This window comes from Hemitrygon akajei, chromosome 17, assembly GCF_048418815.1.
Source record: "Hemitrygon akajei chromosome 17, sHemAka1.3, whole genome shotgun sequence".
Classification (NCBI taxonomy): Eukaryota; Metazoa; Chordata; class Chondrichthyes; order Myliobatiformes; family Dasyatidae; genus Hemitrygon; species Hemitrygon akajei.
Window position 1 is genome coordinate 64,020,479 of NC_133140.1, and position 20,099 is coordinate 64,040,577.

The window sequence follows — 20,099 nt, forward strand, 5'->3', positions numbered from 1 at the left end:
ACTGTCCTCACCAATCTCTGAAGAGTCCTGTGATTGAGGGAAGTACAGTTCCCATACCAGGCAGTGATGCAGCCAGTCAGGATGCTCTCAATTATGCCCCTGTAGAAAGTTCTTAGGATTTGGTGGCCCATACTGAATTTCTTCAACCATCTGAAGTGAAAGAAGCGCTGTAGTGCCTTTTTCACCACACAGCTGGTAAGTACAGACCATGTGAGATCCTCGGTGATGTGTATGCCGAGGAACTTAAAGCTTACACCTTCTCAGCCCCAGATCCATTGACGCATACTGCACCTCTCCTGCCACAAACAACGCTGTGTATCAAAGTATACTAATAGAAATATGGTAAAAGTTAATTGGGGATTTTAAATCCCATTCCACCTCCAGAAATTCCTTCTAAGATTAATACGATAAATTATGGAACATGATACTGATAACAGGCAGAGCTAGAAGATGTCGACATCAGAAAGCTTCAGCACCTTCTTAAAAATCTAATTTGCTTTAATAGACTGTACAAGATCAGTTCCTAAAGCCAAAGGCTGGGGCCCAATTAGAGTTTTATAAAGCTGCAACATGACTTCCCAACTCTTGAACTCAGTTTCTCGACTAATAAAGGCAAACATGCCATAGGCCTTCTTTACCACCCTATCAGCCTGTGTCGCCACTTTCAGGGAGATCTGGATGGAGATCCCATGATCCCTCTGTATGTCAACACTGTTAAGGGTCTTGGCGTTAACACTATACTGTCCCTTTTCTTTTGATCTCACACCATCTGTCACTCCCCCACCCATATCAGCAACTGATCTATATCCCACTGGATCCTTTGGCGGTCTTCCATACTATCCACAATGCCACCAATCTTCATAATGTCTGCAAGTTTACTAATCCATCCATCTACATTTTCAATTAGCAACCATTGGAATGGACTGTACAATCAGATATTCAAAAGCCAAGGTGAAAATAATATACTGTGTCAATTTGAAGTAATATTGAGTCTTCCAAAAATAATTGCCGTGTTCTGAAGTAGTCAACTCACCAGTTATAAATGTGTATGATCCATGGGGGTTATCTTTAACCAGAGGAAAGAATGCCTTCCAGGATGTGAAAGTGCTCAGCACCAGTGTGTTCAGAACCTAGAGCATATAATACCTGTGTTAGATGCATCAGCAATATATTCTGGCTGCCGCAGAGTCCCTGGTACACGTTCTGACTTAAAACAGAGAAGATTTTTTTTTGATTAAAGTTTATTAAATGGATCAAAGGATGGAGGTGGGGAAGGAGAGACAAATTTAAACCCCTCTCCGGAATGTGAGGGGGAAGAGATGGTGATAATTAAAATAGAATGACGAAACGGCAAACATTGAAAGGACTAAATCTGCTCGGAAAGCTAATTGGCTATTGACATCAGTCAATTCAGCTGAGGCCAGAGCTGGGGGAATATATTGGGGATAATCCACTGGGCCAAATCTGCCAGGAGCATAAAACAGGACCAAAAGGAAGGCTTTACAGTTTAGTGACAATTCATCAAAAAACAAGGCGAGTAAATAAAGCATAGATCATCATTCATTTTCATCATTTTACAAAAAGCAAAATTATTATTAGGACAAAGAAGTGAGATTCAGGTAGATGATGAAACCAGAGGAGACCATTCAGCCCATCATCAATGTCAGGTCACAGCATAGCATTTCTATCAGTATAATTCCCATTTCCTCTCTGGCCCTGCAACTTATGCTCATAAATTCATTTTGTTCTTTTGTCACTCAACTACTCTTAGGTGTAACAATGTGACTGATTAACGTATATATATATAATCTCCTGGGTTACATAAGAATTTTTTTTTCTGGAAACTAATCACAAGTTAGAACCATCTGCTTACAGTAGTAACCCATATTATACCGCTAATTGATATTGTTGAATTATCATCCTTACACTATCTATAAGTAATAGATATATATTGCAACTAGTCATTAATGGATACCATAAAATAGTAATAATGTTACTAGCTTGAAAAGTATGGGCAAATTTGCAAAGAGCTAGATTTGCATAAATCAGGTCATTTGTAACCCAGGGTGACCCAATACACAAAACTCAAACATTGCACAAACTTGAAATAAACAAAAGTTCATGCTTAATACTTTGAAAACCATGGGACTTTTCCACATTCTTCCTAGGAAATGAGTCACAAATTTTTAAAGCCAGTCCTTTTAAAATACACCGCATTCAGCAAGGTTAAAAAAGTATTCCTCGCGAGAACAGTGCATAAGAAGTGAAATTCATATGAATGAACTGATTCCACTTTTATTACAAGAGTGTCAAGAAATGTTTAAAAATCTCTGGGTGACTGAGAAGGGTAATTAAGTTTCTTACCCATTAAACTGCTATTTCCAAAATCCAGCTACAATAAGGGGGGGAAATTGATGCATTATCTGATTTTTCCAGTTAGGATAGATCGGCTTAACAACAAAGGCAAGTGCAGTCAAGCAGCCCTGCAGCTTTATGTGGAAATGGTTGCAAACACGCATATTATAAAAATGGCATGTGTTCAACATGTAGCTTCAAAAGCATTTTGTTAATAAATAAGGGTACTGCTGACATCAAGCTATCTGCAGAATTGTACAGGTCCATAAAGTCAAAATGTAGTGTACTTTAACTATTTCATATAATACAGGTGTGCGCCGCTTAACGTCCATTCAGACAACATCCAACCGCGTATACGTCTGTAGTCCTGATTGGAGAATGTGATGTAGCAGACGTAGCCAATCTTGAGTATCGCGCGTCTCTTGAGGTAGTAGCGTTATCTCTCTGTTTAATTTTCTTTCGAAAATATTACCATAAAGTGCACCATGGCTTCCAAACGCAGCAAAACCACTCCTAGTGATAGCAGCAGCAAGAGGCAAAGGAAAAGTATTGATTTGGAAGTGAAACAGTAGGTTATTAAACAATATGAAGGTGGAAAAACCAGTGAATGCTATTGCTCAGGATTTAGGCACGTCACACTCAATGATCAGGACAATCCTGAAAAACAAAGAAAAAAATTCTCAAAGCTGTTAAAGGATCAGCTTCACTGAAAACTACAAGGCTCACGAAAATGCGAGGGGGACCTATATCGGATATGAAGAAATTGCTAATGACATGGATTGAGGACCAAACATGCAGTGTTTTTAGAGAAATTTATGAAGAAAAGAAAAAGCCAACTAGGCAAACAACACTGGACATATTCCTGAAGAAGCCAATACCTCCTGAAGAAGTGGAACTCTATGAGGAAGTTGAGCACAGTGATGTGGATGATCCTGATCCTCGTTGATAAATTGTGTGTGATAGAGGCTAAGAAAGTGTTTACATAAAAGTTTAAAAAGTGAAAAAAATTTAAAAGTTTAAAATGAATAAAATATTATAGTGTATGTACGTATTATTGTGCACAGTATACAGTTTTAGTGTAAGTTCTTGGCTATGTAGTCAATACAGGTACACTACAGTACTCCACATAGGTTTGCTAAGTATATAATATCATGTTTGCACAACGTCCAAATCATATAACGGCCGATTTCACAGAACATATCGTGGACGTTAAGCGACGCATAAAAAATGTCTACAGTCACGACTATGTGGCCAAATATTATGTCATTCAGTACTGGGTTCACTGAAGGATAATTTAATGTAATCACAAGCAGTCAATAGCTTAAGATTGCAAGGTGCAGTGCTGTTCAACGGTCTAGAGTTTAGAGTGATAATTCTGCCACTTACCCTATTGAGTTCTTCCAGTGTTTGAGTGTGAGGAGGGCCACCCTGCCACCAGCTGAACCCCAGGGATGACACAATATCTGTCACTTTCTCAACAGCCTGGAGGACTGCATTTTTAGCTGCTTCTGCACCCTCTTCAGAACCTGGAACCGTTTCAGGCAGTTGATTAAAACTACCGAAGTACAGTGATGCATATAATGACTTGCCACACTAACCACCCACAACCTCTGGGCATGTCTGAAATGTACCAAACTGAGTATTACATCAGGTCTCGTTTCTGAGATTGGAATTTAGAAACCAGACTTCCCTAAATCTCCTCTGAACATCCTAGCAGGTCAAAGGACAGTATATTTTTGTTTATATTGACGACAGAGCTTTGTTTCCAATACAAAAGCTGTATGCAGTTTTTTTTGTATTGGGATTACAAGGCTCAGAAACCGGCCTTGCAAATGAGTCTCCTCCCATTCCCTTCAATTATACGCACAAATCAAACAAGAATCAAAACTAATCCATTTTTAGACTTCTTTGACCTCTTGATTCTGCTTATTTGTGCCAACTTTTCTCTCCAATTAATATGAAAAAGAATACTTTGAGTTCATGGAAAGGATACCTTACCCACATCTCCAACCAGTGTAAAAAGCCTGGATTTTGTAGCAGTTGAGACAAAGTTTTTTATTTTCTCTAAGCGAGCGGCATCTCTGGATATTACTGCCACACGAAAGCCTGAAAAAACATTGAAAATAAAGGAACTCAACATAAGCTGCAAAAAGCTAGGTCTTTTTTTGGCTTTTTAGAAGGAGAATGAGTTAAGATGAGTTTTACATTTCACACTTAACATTTAATAGTCTGATGATGCCCTGGACAACATCCATTCCAAAACTGCTTAGCTGATCAACGCCACTTTGAGAGACTTTGCTTTATGTAAATAGCTTGTTGCACTTGTTCACCTTCTTATACTGGTATTAATTCCAAAATTAATTTACATGAAGGAGCAAAACAAAACAAACGAACTTCTGGAGGAATTCAGTAGGTCAATCTGTGAAGGGAAATGGACAGCTCCAGGATGAGACTCTTCACCTGAACTGAAAGAAGAGGAGGCTGCCCATATAAAGTGGTGGGAGAAGGGGGTGGCACCAGAGCCGGCAAGCAATAGGTGAATCCAGGAGATGACAGGATGAAAGACAGATGAGGTGGAAATAGTGACAGAGGCTGGCATGAGTAAAGGGAACAAGGGGCTGAAGATAAAGGAATCTGATTGGAAAAGAAGATGCAGTTACATGAAAGATTCTGTATTGCTCTAAGCATGCAGAAGGTATTGCATAAGCATGTTTCTTTGTACACACAGGAGGGAATCAGTTAAACTAGAATGGTTAAGAATATACTACTAAGGAAACCTGTGATGATGAACAAATATGTGATCACTGCACAGAACCAGAAAAGTCAAAATGAATTACCATTTAGATACCAGTAATAAATGAGTTACTGGATTCATACAAAATTACTCTGCAACTGTAACGACTGTGTTTCATTTCCAGCTAATGAAGAAACTTTAGATGATCAGAATATTTGTCACTGATGTCACATAGCTTGGATTCAATCTACAAGATATCGCCAGCACTGCTGAAAGAGCTCAGAAGTAAACCTGACTGAATAGTGTCAATCTTCATCATCAGTGCTTGGGTGTTCAGATGGAACATAGAGACAGATTGATTTGCAATTGAACAAATAGATGGATTCTACTATTTTTGATTGATACTCTCTTTTGGATGCATCATCATGGCCGAGCTATTCCAAGCCTCAGCAACAAAATATTGTTTTGCATTACACAAGTGTTTTCGAAATGCAATTCCAATTCATTTTCAAAACAGAAAACAACTTTAATTTCACTAGCACAATACTGTACTGAAGAAGTTCTGGTAAACTTCACAAATGGTGTTGATATGATTGTTGTGCAGAGTAACATTACAACCAGTCTATAAACTGGAAGATCCCACAAAAATCAATTAAAATACAATACATATTAACATCTATTTTGTCCTCTTGGTTAAGAAAGGAATATTGTCCAGGAAATACAGTACTGTGCAAAAGTTTTAGGCGCATACACTGTATATAGCTAGGGGTTTTGTGCAGTACAGGTATCTATGAATTTGGAGTGGAGAGCGAGTTTGTAAATCTGGCAGGAACAAAGGATATTGGGAATGGCAGGAGTAGAGTGCCGCAGGCAAGGCTTGAGACAGGTGGCAGAGAAGGAGTACCGGGTAGAGGATGATGCAGATGCAGACACATCCAGCCCTGAGGCACCATGCAAGGTCATTTGATTCCAAACAATTAGTTTATTGATCATTGTAGAATGTCTCTCTGGCACCTCCTGCTCCCTCCCCTCTCCCTTCCCCTTTTCCAACCAGGAATCCCTTCTCCCACTTCCCATTCTCAGTCCACAATAGAGACTCATAGCAGAATCAAGTTTGTCATCACTCACATACGTCAGGATTTTTTGTGTGTGGCAGCAGTACAGTGCAATGCATAAGATTACTACAGTACTGTGTAAAATTCTCAGGCACACTAGCTATATATATGTGCCTAGGACTTTTATACAGCATTGTAAACACTGATCATCTTATAAAACTGCAAGTTAATCTCTTAGTTCTGCTGAATGAACAAACACAATCCAAAAGGTAAGAAGCAAGATTTTCTTTCATTGTATTTGTGTAAAGGCTTCTCTATGTAGGCCCTATGATGCTGGCCCTTGAATTACACTGCAAGTTTATAAATATTAATAATGAATGTGCCTATGGAAAATGCCCTTATTGTCAAAGCTATGATGTAATCATTTTAAATGCATTATAACCTCTGCCTTACAAACATAAAACTCAATTTGCAAATGCCACTCCAGTCTTGCATGAGAAGAATAAAACTTACACCAAGATACAGGGAAAATATTTCAAGAGTTCATACCTTTAATGCAACAAGAAATTAACTTTGGCATTTTTTTGTCTCAATCTTTAGAAGTTTTTAATGTCAAAATGACATGCAATGACTTGTAGTTAAAGTCATGGAAAACAGAGTTGATCCTGTCAATAAAAGCTTTTGGATAGCTTGGGTGAGTTAGTTAATAATTACAGTCAAGATCTGACCAGAACCCAAGTTTGAGGTACTGATCATGGCTCTGAACATCAGTAGGAATATCACAATTTAAGCCACTTTTAGATACCATCATAGATCTCCCTGGGATTGTATTTCAGGCAATATTAATTATTATGCAAAATTGTGAGACATAAGGGAAGAGGGTTCACTAATGCAATTTCTATAAACAAATTACCATAGTACTTCACTATTACAAACAATATTAATCAAATAAAAATCTTGTGCTTAGTAAGTATTTCCCAGGGTTTATTCATCAAATATAGACAACAGCAACATCATAAAAATTATCAAGGTAACAAAGGTGTTTCATCGTGAATCACAGGAGCATGATCCAACGAAATTTAGCAATGAGGGTGTTAAGAATAAAGTGCCTGGAAAAAGGATTAGGTTTCTTGGTGCATCTCCAAAAGGAGACAGAAAAGGATCTAAGCCTTGACAGGTGAAGATGGGGCTTAGAAGGTGGAGTAATTAAATTCAGGTCTAGCAAAGAGTACAGCGTTGAAGGAGAGTAGATAGCTGAGGCTTATAGCACTGGATACAGAGGGACGAGGACCCTAAGGATTAAAAGCAAGAGTGTGAATGTTAAAATCAAGGTGTTGTTATACTGGGAGTCAACGTATGTCTCTGAGTCAGAACGTGGTTATGTTTGCATTAGTGCACTAGAGATCCATGAGTCACCCAGAGAGACGAGTCCAAATCATAGCACTCCCTGGCAACAGGGAAACTTAAGGTAACTTAATAAGATATATGTTTTTTTTTAAAAAGCTGGTAAAGAATAAAAGATTAGCTTGTCTTGTCAAATGTACATCGAAACATACAGCGAAATGCACCTTTTTGAGTCAACGACCAACACCGCCCAAGGAATATGCTAGGGCAGCCCGCAGGTGTCACCGCGCTTCCGGCTGCTATACAGCATGTCCGCACAAACCAACAGGAGAAAATCTGCAGATGCTGGAAATCCGAGCAACACACAGAAAATGTTGGAGGAACTCCACAGGCCAGGCAACATCTAGAAAAAGAGTACAGTTGATGGTTTGGGCCAAAACCCTTTGGCAGGACTGGAGAAAAGTGCTGAAGAGTAAATTTAAAAGAGGGGGTGGGTGAGAGAGAAACACAAGGTGATAGGTAAAACGGGGGGGGGGGGGAGGATGAAATAAAAAGCTGGGAAGTTGATTGATGAAAGAGACAGAAAGCCATGGAGGAAAGAAAAGGAGGGAGGGAGGCGATTGGCAGGCAAGAAGATAAGGTAAGAGAGGGAAAAGGGGATGGGAAATGGTGAAGTGGGGTGATGGGGGAGGTTGGGGGGCAATACTGGAAGTTTGAGAAATCGATGTTCGTGCCATCAGGTTGGAGGCTACCCAAATGGAATACAAGGTATTGTTCCTCCAACCAGAGTGTGGCTTCATCACGACAGTGGAGGAGACCAGGGATGGACATATCAGAATGGGAATGGGAAGTGAAATGAAATTGGGTGGCCACTGGGAGATCCCGCTTTTTCTGGTGAATTCTCCAAAGCTTCAGCGACCTCCAACGGGATCCCACCACCAAGCATGTCTTTCCCTCCCCTCCCTTTCTGCTTTCCGCAGGGATCGCTCCCTGCACTCCCTTGTCCATTCATCCCCCCCCCCCCCCCGATCTCCCTCCTGGCACTTATCCTTGCAAGCAGAACAAATGCTACACCTGCCCCTATACCTCCTCCCTCAATACAATTCAGGGCCCTAAACAGCACTTCCACGTGAAAGCAACACTTCACTTCTGAGTCCGCTGGGGTCATATACTGTGTTCGGTGCTCCCAGTGTGGCCTCCTGGTATATCAGTGACACCCAACTAGATTGGAGACTGCTTCACCAAGCACCTATGCCAGAAAAAACAGGATCTCCCAATGGCCACCCAATTTAATTCCACCTCCCATTCCCATTCCAATATGTCAATCCATGGCCTCCTCCACTGTCGTGATGAGGCCACACTCAGGTTGGAGGAACATTGCCTTATATTCCATTTCGGTAGCCTCCAATCTTATGGCAGGAGCATCAATTTCTCAAACTTCCAGTAATGCCCCCACCCCCTCCCATCCCCTCTCTCACCTTATCTCCTTGCCCTCTCATCACCTCCCTCTGGTGCTCCTCCCTCCTTTTCTTTCTTCCATGGCCTTCTGTCTCTTTCACCAATCAACTTCCTAGCTCTTTACTTCAACTTTCCCCCTCCATATTTCACCCATCACCTTGTGTTTCTCTCTCCCCTCCCCTCACCTTTTAAATCTACTCCTCAGCTTTTTTCTCCAGTCCTGGCAGAGGATCTTGGCCTGAAACATTGACTATACTCTTCTCCTAGGTGCTGCTTGGCCTGTTGAGTTCCTCCAGCATTTTGTGCATGTTGCACAGCATGCCCACAACTCACTAATCCTAACCATACGACTTTGAGAATGTGGGATGAAACCAGAGCATTCGGAGGAAGCCCACATGGCTATGGAAAGAATGTACAAACTCCTTACAGTCAGCAGAGGCAATCGAATCCTCAGTAGTGATTTCTAGGGCTGTAAAGTTAAAAGTTCAAAGTAAATTTTATTATCAGAGTATAAATACATCACCACATACAACCCTGAGATTCATTTTTCTTCAGTAAATCTATAGAATAGTAACTACAACAGGATCAGTGAAAGATCAACCAGAGTGCAGAAGACAACAAACTGTGCAAACGTAAATATAAATAAATAGCAATAAATAATGAGAACATGAAATAACAAGATAAAGAGGCATTAAAGATAGATCATTGGATGTGGGCAAGTGAGTGTAGTTATCATCTTTTGTTCAAACGCCTGATGTTTGAGGGGTACTAACTGTTCCTGAACCAGGTGGTACGAGTCCTAAGGCTCTTGTTCCTTCTGGCTGAGATGGTAGCAACAAGAAGGGAGCACGACCTGCTACGTTACCATGCTACCTGTCATTGGTGGCCACTAAACTGCTGGATTCTGTATAACATCACCGAAGAGCCAAAACCCAGTGGAGGAGCAGATCATTCAGCCCTCAAACATGTTCCATTATTCAATGAGGTTATGGCTCATATCTCACAGCACTTTGGGGGAGGAAATTCCACAGGAGCATCATCATCTGATGAAATATCTGCTCATCTATATCCTCTTATTATGGCTGACTTACTATAAAACAAATGTCCCCTGATTCTAGACATTGCAGCCCCAAGAAACATCAACCACACATCTACCCTGTTCAGTAAGTATTTGGTGTGTTTCAATAAGATCACTCAATAAACATACCCTATTTAATCTCTGGTCATGGAATAAAGCCGCCATTACAGCAATCAATCCCGTGAATCATCACTGCACTCTATTATAACCAGGCTTGGATACAGTATTTCAATTATATTCTCAACAGGGTCTAAGGCAATTGGAGTAACTTGTCTCTTCCTCTTTCAATAATGTCCAAGGAATTTTCCGTTCTATTTGCCTGCAAGCTAGCTTGCATTGATTCTTGTACAAGGACATCCCAGTCCCTCTGAACATAAGGTCCTTTCAATCTCTCACTATTTAAAAATAAATACATAAGTTTTAAAAAAAACACACTCAGTGGCCACATTTTTAGGTACTCCTGTACACCTGCTCATTAAAGCCAATATCTAATCAGCCAGTCATGTGGTAGCAACTCAATGCTCAAAAGCATACAGGCATGGTCAAGAGGTTCCATTGTTGTTCAGCCCAAGTGTCAGAAAGGGAAAGAAATGTGACTTAAGTGACTTTGACCATAGAATGGTTGTTGGTACTGGACAGGGTGGCTTGAGTATCTCAGAAACTGCTGGCCTCCTGGGATTTTCATGCACAACAGTCTCTAGAGTTTACAGACAAGTGAGTGAAAAGCTATAAATATCCGGTGAGCGGCAGTCCTGTGGGCAAAAATGCCTTGTTAATGAGAAAGGTCGGAGTGGAATAGCTAGATGGCTTCAAGCTGACAGGAAGGTGACAGTAACTCAAATAATCATGTTTTGCGTGCAGAAAAGCATTTCTGAATGGTTAACACCTCGAACCTTGAAGTGGCTGAGCTATAGCAGCAGAAGACAATAAACATAAACTTAGTGGCCTGAGTATAGGAGGTACCTAATAAAGTGGCTACTGAGCATATACTTTCTTAGTCATTTCAATTCAGATTTTATTTGAGATCATAAAGTTCATTACATTAACAACTGATGTGTCTCAAAGAATCAGTCATGCCTGTTCCTAATTTCATCTCAGAAGTAGATTCATGGGTTTGATGGTTCTTCAACTGGTCAATATATCTGTCAATACTTCAGCAAAAGTTATCAATGTAGCCAAGTTCACTTGAACTTTACCCTTTGTCTCCCACAGTTGATTACAAGTACTCAATGCTCATTTGATTGTCCATGCATACAAGATGAATCACAGCAAGATAGCTAACCTAGCCTAACTGATCTGATTCAATGACCTTTAAATTCCCAGTGAGCTTCTGCCTTGGGACAAGTCCAATTAGATAGGACTTATAACAACCAGTGTATCTTAAAGCGGCCTCTGTATCAAACTTATAGGAAGTAGCAATTAAACAAAAGTGGCGATTCCATACATTTAGAGCATTCCCTTGTATGTCTTTGAACACGTAAGCCTTTGAAATGCCACCCTTCCATTGTACAAAAGGATTATAGTCTATTCCATTGAGATTCCCAACTGTCCAATTAACAACCACCAACTACATTGAAATCAGTTGCTTTTCAAGAAATTGCCAGTGTGTTCATGTGAACCTGAGCCAAAGAAAACAATTTGAGTACCCCTGATTCTTGTGCTATATACTTCAATCATACCAGCATCCCTTCACCATACACTGGGAGCAGGCAGCCAAATTTTCACACAGCAGGTGTCAAGAAACTGCAGTCTGGTTTACAAGCCAAGCAAACTTCTTGTCTCATGTCTCCAGGGATGCTCAGATTAATGAATTCTAGCTTCAGATCAAACCAGAGACAGTAGCTGCAAAAATCAATGTTTTTCGTTGAGGTTTGGGGAACCCCCTTCTGTTGAATTTGACTAATACTGCTTATTTTTTTGTCATCCCTTAGTTGGCAGCTTTCAGCTCCAAATGGTTGATTATTCGGGGCAGCTTATTGGACAACATTTCTGTTTATTGTCTTTTGTGAAAAATTTGGCCTTTAACTCCCACTTCAGGACATCTGATGGTGGAGTAATGAGCAACCCCCAAAAACAGCAGCAATCCAGGGTCTGTGGGGCAGACTTTATGAATGGGTAGAAACAGCAACTACCTCATTATAAAACAAGAGTTTCATACCTTCGTGTTTTATTCAAGAGCCTCAACTCTTTGCCCATAAGCTGCTTCAGCTAATGGATGAGCAAAAGTAGTCAACGAGAAGCGTACGCAATATATACTCAGTGGCCATTTTATTAGGTACCTACTATACATAATACAGTGGCCACTGAATGCATGTTCATAGTCTTCTGCTACTGCAGCCTATCCACTTCAAGGTTGGATGTGCTGTGAGTTCAGGGATGCTCTTCTGCACACCATTGTTGTAACGCATGGTTACTGTCATCTTCCTGTCAGCTTGAACCGATCTGGCAATTCTCCCCTGACCTCTCTCATTAACAAGGTGCTTTCTCCTACAGAACTGCTGCACACTGGATGTTTTTTTTTATTGTGTCTTTCACACCATTCTCTGCAAACTCTAGAGACTGTTGTGCATGAAAATCCCAGGAGATCAGCAGTTTCTGCGATACTCTAACCACCCCATCTGGCACCAACAATCATTCCACGCTCATCGTCATTTAGATCGCATTTCTTCACCATTCTCATATTTGTTCTGAAAAACAACTGAACACCTTGACCATGTCTGCATGCTTCTATGCATTAAGTTGCTGCCACATGATTGGCTTGTTAGGTATTTGCATTAACAAGCAGGTGTATCTAATACAGTGTCCACTGAGTGTATGTACTTACCTTATAAAGTTTGCAAAGTGTCCAAATGTAATGTAATTCATTTGTTATTCCTCCCCCTCAAAATACAGTTCAAGACTTTCCATCTTGGGGGGTGGGACGACGTGTTATTTGAGTACAATATGAATGTGGTTTTATAATGGTTTAGCGTAGCAGATCCAAGGTTTGATCATTATTATAAAGGGGAGGATACTGTGAGATTAGAATGTGAATAATGAATAAGTACACAATCATTGAATTGAAGAAAAATAATTAACTATTCCAAAAGGGATTGGGTGAGATAAAACCATAAAAGGGGGACAATCTTCTTAAGTAGATGTGGTGAGATGTTTAATCTAGATTTAAACAATTACTTAGATTAGAATCTACTGGATTCGGCCTGAGTGAGCAGCCTGGGAGCTGACAAAATTAGACCACGTGAATAATGCCAAGGTTGAGGCATTCACGATGCACAAAGCTCTACAAATGTAATTTAAAAATGAATACAGATGCTGGAAATCTGTAATAGAAGTAGAACACGCTGGAACAGTCAGCATATCCAGTAGCATTTGACCTATGTGGCGAATCCAACATCCTGCTTTTATTGGAGTTTTGCTAATGTTGGGTTGCAAGAAGTATCACTTCATCCGGTGATTGATGTCAGACAGAAACCTGATAATATGGCAGCAATAATGGTGACACAAGTGAAATACTTGTAGGTTAACAGGAAGGCTTTCTGGCTCTCAAATACCTCTCCAATATTTAGTACAATAAAGGCTGATCGTCAGCCTCTCCATTACCTCTGCACCCATCCCTATATCTCCTGAATCTCTTGATCCAAGGATCTGTCAGTCTCAATAACAAAACAGTCAGGACACTTTCAGGTAGAGAATTCCAATGGGCCAGAACCCTTTAAATAAAGAAATTCCTCTCACAAGAAGTTATTAGTCATCATAATTAACAAAGTGAAACAGTTTCAATGATCTTATCCACAGTTATCAATTTTGGTTGTGCAAGGGTGATTGCAGACCCAGCTGTAACACTTTGGTTTAATACTTAATAAGATTTATTGCACTCTCCCCAAAGAAGGTTTATGCAATAGTAACATTAACAGTTATATTTAAAATAAATAAACAAAAATATTAAAGGAAATCGAAGTTGATGTTTTACATTTTATTTTGTAACCCTTGGTTTGAGTTCCTGAATGATCCCTGTTATGCTTAGTGAATCCTCAGAACAATGGGGCGAATTGAGATACAACATACAAAAAATTGCAAGAATCCCAGTATCTTTTGCTTGCTTAGTGATGATGAAATCAGCTTAACTTAGACTAATATGTGAATGTAAGAACATCAACCATGCATGGGAGAGAATGATGTGAAAAGCATTAAGGTTATGATGTATGTGCATCTGGCTTCTGTCCTCACCCGACCAGTTCCTTAATCATACGGCACTGGCTTTTCCCGCAGCTATTGGATTGGTTGATGTTTAAAAATGAAAGGTGTGTTGTTGCAAATGCTCCATTGACATAGTTCAACACATGTCGATTTTTAAAACCAAATAACAAACTGCTTGCAAGCACAGCGAGTGCATGTCAGCTTTGGTTTGCCTTCCAGCTAGTCATTAAACTACCATAACAACAGGCAGGATCTTCCACACTCAAATTTATAGGCGTGTATTCTAGGCTTTATATTTTTTACATTGGACCTGCCAGTAAAATGGAAAGAAAATCTCATCTGAATAGTGAAACACCAAAAAAGAAAAATACCACAGTTACGTTTGAAGATGTTGGGTCAGCAAATCAATATATTGCCAGAATGGTAACCTCGTGTCTTGCATTAATATTTCAGAGACACGGGTGTAAATCTCATCAAGCAGGATGTGAATTTTAAATAATTTATTTAAATAAATATGGGAAGAGACAAGCCAGATCTGATAGTAATAATGGCCAGCAAGAAGCTATTAAACTTTAAATGAGAGTGGGAGAGTCTAAGACCAGAGGGCACAACCCCAGAAAAGAAGGAGGTCCTTTTAGAATGGGGATTAAGAGGAATTTCATCAGCCAGAGGGCAATGATACCTTGGAATTCATTGCTACAGATAGCTACAGAGGCCAAGTCATTAGCTACATTTAAAGCAGAGGTTGATGGGTTCTTGATTACTAAGGGTTACGTGGAAAAGTCAGGAGAATGGGGTAGAGAAGGAATATAAATCAGCCATGGTGGAATGGCAGAGCAGATGCAGTAGATGGAGTGGCCTAATTCTGCTCCTGAGTGTTTTGATCTTATGCTCTTCTGGCCCTTTGGAGACATAAACCAGTCTGGGTTCAGTGTGGTTGAATCTGTGTAGCTTTCTGAAGTGACTGAACAAAAGGTCACCAATGTCTTCATAGGGGCAAGAAGAGTTTTGTTAATGTCAACCTCACTGTATGATTTAAAGAATACATCTAAATAAAACAAAAGTTGAATGACATCTATCACTGCACTCAACTTTTTCTATTATGTGCATTTCCCAGAGATAGATTTATTTTGCAACTTCTACACTGAATTTTTTAAGTTGGAATGAAGAGCAAGCAAAAAAAAATTTCCAGTCATTCTCGGTGACTCATAACCACATGAGATTCTGCAGATGCTGGAAACCCAGAGCACCCGCACTCAACATGTTGGAATAACTCAGCACATCTGAGAGCATCTACAGAAAGTAACAAGGGGTCGACGTTTGTGGTCGATTTCTTTCCTAAGATGCTACACCCGACCTGCTGAGCTCCTCCTTCATTTTGAGTGCCGTATTCTCCGCGGCTGTTCGAATCTTAACGATTGCTGTAGATTAAATCATAAATCGCATGCATTTCCTGACAGTATTATTCTTGGGAGTAACTAAAATCACGTTATTGTCTTTTTTTTTGCAAGCAGCTGGTAAATCGAATCTGGACATTTTCGTGGGTTGATGTGTCGTTTGCAACTCAGCAAAACACATCCATCGTTAAACAACAGTCCAAACACTTCATGAAAGGTTGACACAATTATTAAGAAACTGGTCAGGTGAGAAGGGAAGCCGTTGTAATTTGTAAATTAAAAAAAATCAACATCACACAATAAAATGTTTCCCCGACTTTTTGTTTCTTGGGTTGTAACGCTGAATTAGCTCTCATAGAAAACAGTGGTACAGCAATTGACGGGAGTCTATACAAAGTATCAGGACCCCAATTCAATTAAGTTTCCTATCGAGGGTTGGAACTGGATTTTTTTTTTTTGCCTTATTTTTTAAGTGAAAGACCCTATTTGGAGATTGTGAACAACCTGTTGTATAATTCTAGTCATTACTTTCATTTTGGGGATTCTACCCAAATTCGAGCCATCCTGAAGTCACGCTATGGGTGAGTAGCGGTGCGGTGGGGAGACCAATTATAACGCATCTTAATTTTAAAGCGGAGAACTACAGCGGAAATTTGCTGAAATAATACCAGAGATAGCAGGAATGTCCGCAGTTCAGTGACCGTTTCCTTGATGCAGAAGTTCAGAGGAGATCCCATGTAAACGCGATGAAATCGCTTTCATCGGCAGGAGGCTGGCCGCTGGCCAAAGATCACAAGGACCAAAGAATAATTTTCTTTTCCAGCGAGTTTGAGGTGCATTCTCAAAACAGAGGAATTCCGCAAAGGATTTGGGCACATGCTGGAAACCGACACACAGGCAGGCGAGAGGGCAAAGAAATTCAGTGGCTCTAAAATGTGACAGAAGTGGGCTTGCCCCTCCATAGCCGCTCTCACGCATCATTTCACTCAGGATGCAGATCCCCTTGCAGGGATGTAGGTACAAAGCAAGGCAGTGATCATCACCTCGCTTAAATAACTGGCAAATGCCAATACCCCAGTGGCATTTTTCTCTGCCCGATATCCTTCGGACAGGTTACTTGGTTTGTTGCAACTGTCTGTCACATGACATTTTCGGTATGCTGGAAAGTTGAATGTCCTTACAAAAAGGAAGTCCTGATGAAGGGACGGGGAAGTGGAACTGAAATAAACAGTGAACAAGGTGTGAAATGAAATACGACTCCCGCTGTACCTTCCAGCGGGCAGTTATAGCGGAATATTCGCCACCTACCTTTCTCCAGCAGAACTTTGACGATGCCTGAGCCGACGGTGCCGGCTCCCCCAAGCACGAGTACGGTGCGATCAACTGCAGCCATCCTAGTTACAGACAGCGGGATCGGAGCCGGTTTCGAGGGAAAGGGGATGAATTTGACAGAACCGCAAATGAGCAATGGAGACTCTTCTTATACCGGCCTGCGAGAGTACCCGCCCCGTGGGTTCAAAACTCCACCCTCTTCTCCCCACGCATTCACTCGTTAGCACAGAGCACACAGTCTTTTGATACGACAGTGGCTTTTACGAGGCATTTAGCAGACACGTGTACACGAAGGGAGTGGAAGAATATGGATTCTGTGCTGACAGATGGAATTATTTGGTTAGGCATCGTTGCTAGCACGGATATTGTGGGCCGAGTGGCCAGGCCTCCTGTTGTATTGTTCTATATTGTTTACATTGCTGTCAATGCACCATGGACCAGCATCTTTCGATCCTAACTTCTACATCAAACCCTCAGTAATTTATGGATACATTTATATTAATGTTAATCATTTCTGGCAATTATACAGTACAAGCAGATGGTGGAAATCAAGATCATCAGAATCAGGTTTATGATCACCAGTATGTGTTGTGTAATTTATTAACTTAACAGCAGCAGTTCAGTGCAATAGATTATATAGAATAGAAAAATAATAATAATAATAAGTAAATCAATTACAGTATGGGTATAATGGATAGATTAAAAATCGTGCAAAAAACAAATAATATGCATTAAAAAAGTAAGGTAGTGTTCACGGGTTCAATGTCCATTTAGGAATAGGTTGGCAGAGGGGAAGAAGCTGTTCCTGAATCGCTGAGTATGTGCCTTCAGGCTTCTGTACCTCCTACCTGACGGTAACAGTGAGAAAAGGGCATGCCCTGGGTGCTGGGGGTCCTTAATAATGGACGCTGCCTTTCTGAGAATGGATAAGAATGGAAACTCCTGGAAATATCTCTGGCAAGATCTTACTGAAGAATGACCTTTTATCAAATCCTTTCCAATAGCCAATGAGGTGATTTTTGAGGAAGAAGGCAAAGATGGAGACAGATCCGGTGAGGGGGTTCAGTTGAAAGCTGATGTGAGAGTCTGTTTGTTTTGAAATACGACACAGTAACAGGCACTTCCGGCCGAAGGAGCCTGCCCAGCCCAATTACACCCATGTAGCTGGTGAATTTACGGACCCTATATCTCTGGAATGTGGGAGCAAACCAGACCACCCTGAGGAAACCCACGCAGTCAAAGGGAAAACATACAAACTCTTTGCACTCGGCAGCGGAACTGAACCCGGGTCACTGGTGTTGTCATAGCAACTGCTACACGCCCGTTATATGACTGTCATGCATTGCGACTGCCAGTGATTGAATTCCAAGGCTAGAGTTAGAGATACACCGAGCTCCTAGAGGACTCTCTAGGAATTGTAATATGCTAATGAATTTGAAATCTTTGAAAATCACGTGAAAACAATTTGGAATTACGTACAACTCTGCTATCTTCCAGACAGAATAACTGGGGGAATATAAATACAAGTACGTATTGGATGAGGGGTGAAGGGTCCCCTTCCAAATCATATACTATCCTGCAAATAAATATTGAAGTAAAATTCTAAAGCATAGAAACAGGCCTTTCAGCTGATCTTCCTAAACTCCTGCTCTGAATATAGTTCTATTTGCACAAGTTGTCTTCTTTTGCGCACTCACTATCTGTCAGTCTTTGTTTATGCATAGCTTTCATAAATTATATTGTATTTGTCTATTTTCCAGTAAATGCCTGGAAGAAAATGAACCTCAAGGTAGTATATGGTAATACATGAGGAAATCTGCAGATGCTGGAAATTCAAACAACACACACAAAATGCTGGTGGAACACAGCAGGCCAGGCAGCATCTATAGGTAGAAGCGCTGTCGGCGTTTCGGGCCGAGACCCTTCATCAGGACTAACCGAAAGGAAAGATAGTAAGAGGAATCCTCTTTCGGTTAGTCCTGACGAAGGGTCTCAGCCCGAAACGTCGACAGTGCTGCTACCTATAGATGCTGCCTGGCCTGCTGTGTTCCACCAGCATTTTGCGTGTGTTATATGGTGATACATATTCACTTTGACTTTGAACTGTCGTGTGTCCATACTAATGCCACCTGCCTGCATTAATTCCACATCCCTCCCTCTCCTGTGCACTTGTACCTGTTCAAATGGCTCCTAGCTGCTGTCACTGTTCCTGCCCCCAGCACCTCCTCTGGCATCGCTTTCCAAACACCAACTAGAGAAATAATTTGCTGTCATCGCAGGCTCGAAATCCCAACAGCACCGTGGCAGTACATTGACCACAAGTACTGGAAAGACGGAGAAAGGTGACACACTGCAGCCTTCTCAAGAGCAACTGGGGATGCGCAACAGTGTTGGTTTTGCCGGCAGCACCTTCATCTCATAAACTAATAACTAAGTAAACTATGATGAAAATCATACCTCAGGGAGTTACTGATTGAAGATGCTGAGCTCAGAGAATTCTGAGTGGCAATTCAGAATTCTTACTCAGAGCTTAGACTTACAGATTGGTCTAACATGCAAGTGCTGATCATCTCCTTTGTACAAGATGAAGAAAGTGCACGTATCCCATGATTCCCAGTCTCCATTACCTCCCTCTCCAGACAAGCAGCTTTTTAAAAGAAATGTTTCGGAATTTCCAGTTCAAGGCTACCTGGTCATTATTAGTGGTTATTCCCAGTTTTTAACAACTAGGGCACCATCTCTTTCTAAATGAAAGGGTTATCATATGAGGAACATTTGATACCTCTGGGTCTGTACTCACTGGAATTTAGAAGGATGAGGGGGGATCTCATTGAAACCTTCCAAATGTCGAAAGGTCTAGACAAAGTAGATGAGGAAAGGATGTTTCCCATGGTGGGGGAGTCTAGGGCAAGAGGGCATGGCCTCAATAGATGGACGTCCATTTAAAACAGCGATGTGGAGACATTTCTTTAGCAAGAGGATGGTGAATTTGTGGAATTTATTACCACAGGCAGCTGTGGAGGCCAGGTTGTTGGGTGTATTTACAGCAAAGTTGATCATTTCTTGATTGGACACAGAAGGCTGGGGAGTGGGGCTGAGGAAGGGGATAAAGGATCAGCCATGATTGAATGGTGGAGCTGACTCGATGG

General features: G+C 40.9%; 1 protein-coding gene across 1 annotated transcript in view; it reads right to left on the minus strand.

Annotated features, from left to right (window-relative positions):
* The window catches only part of LOC140740784 (uncharacterized), a 34,576-nt gene extending 17,474 nt beyond the window's left edge, over positions 1-17,102 (minus strand). Inside the window, exons 1-4 of the mRNA XM_073070295.1 lie at positions 16,927-17,102; positions 4,354-4,461; positions 3,742-3,881; positions 1,034-1,130 (exon numbers count right to left, since the gene is read on the minus strand). Coding sequence (XP_072926396.1) covers positions 1,034-1,130; positions 3,742-3,881; positions 4,354-4,461; positions 16,927-17,011 — 430 coding nt within the window. The 5' untranslated portion in view covers positions 17,012-17,102. The remainder of the gene's footprint in view (positions 1-1,033; positions 1,131-3,741; positions 3,882-4,353; positions 4,462-16,926) is intronic.
* Positions 17,103-20,099: the final 2,997 nt, after the last annotated feature.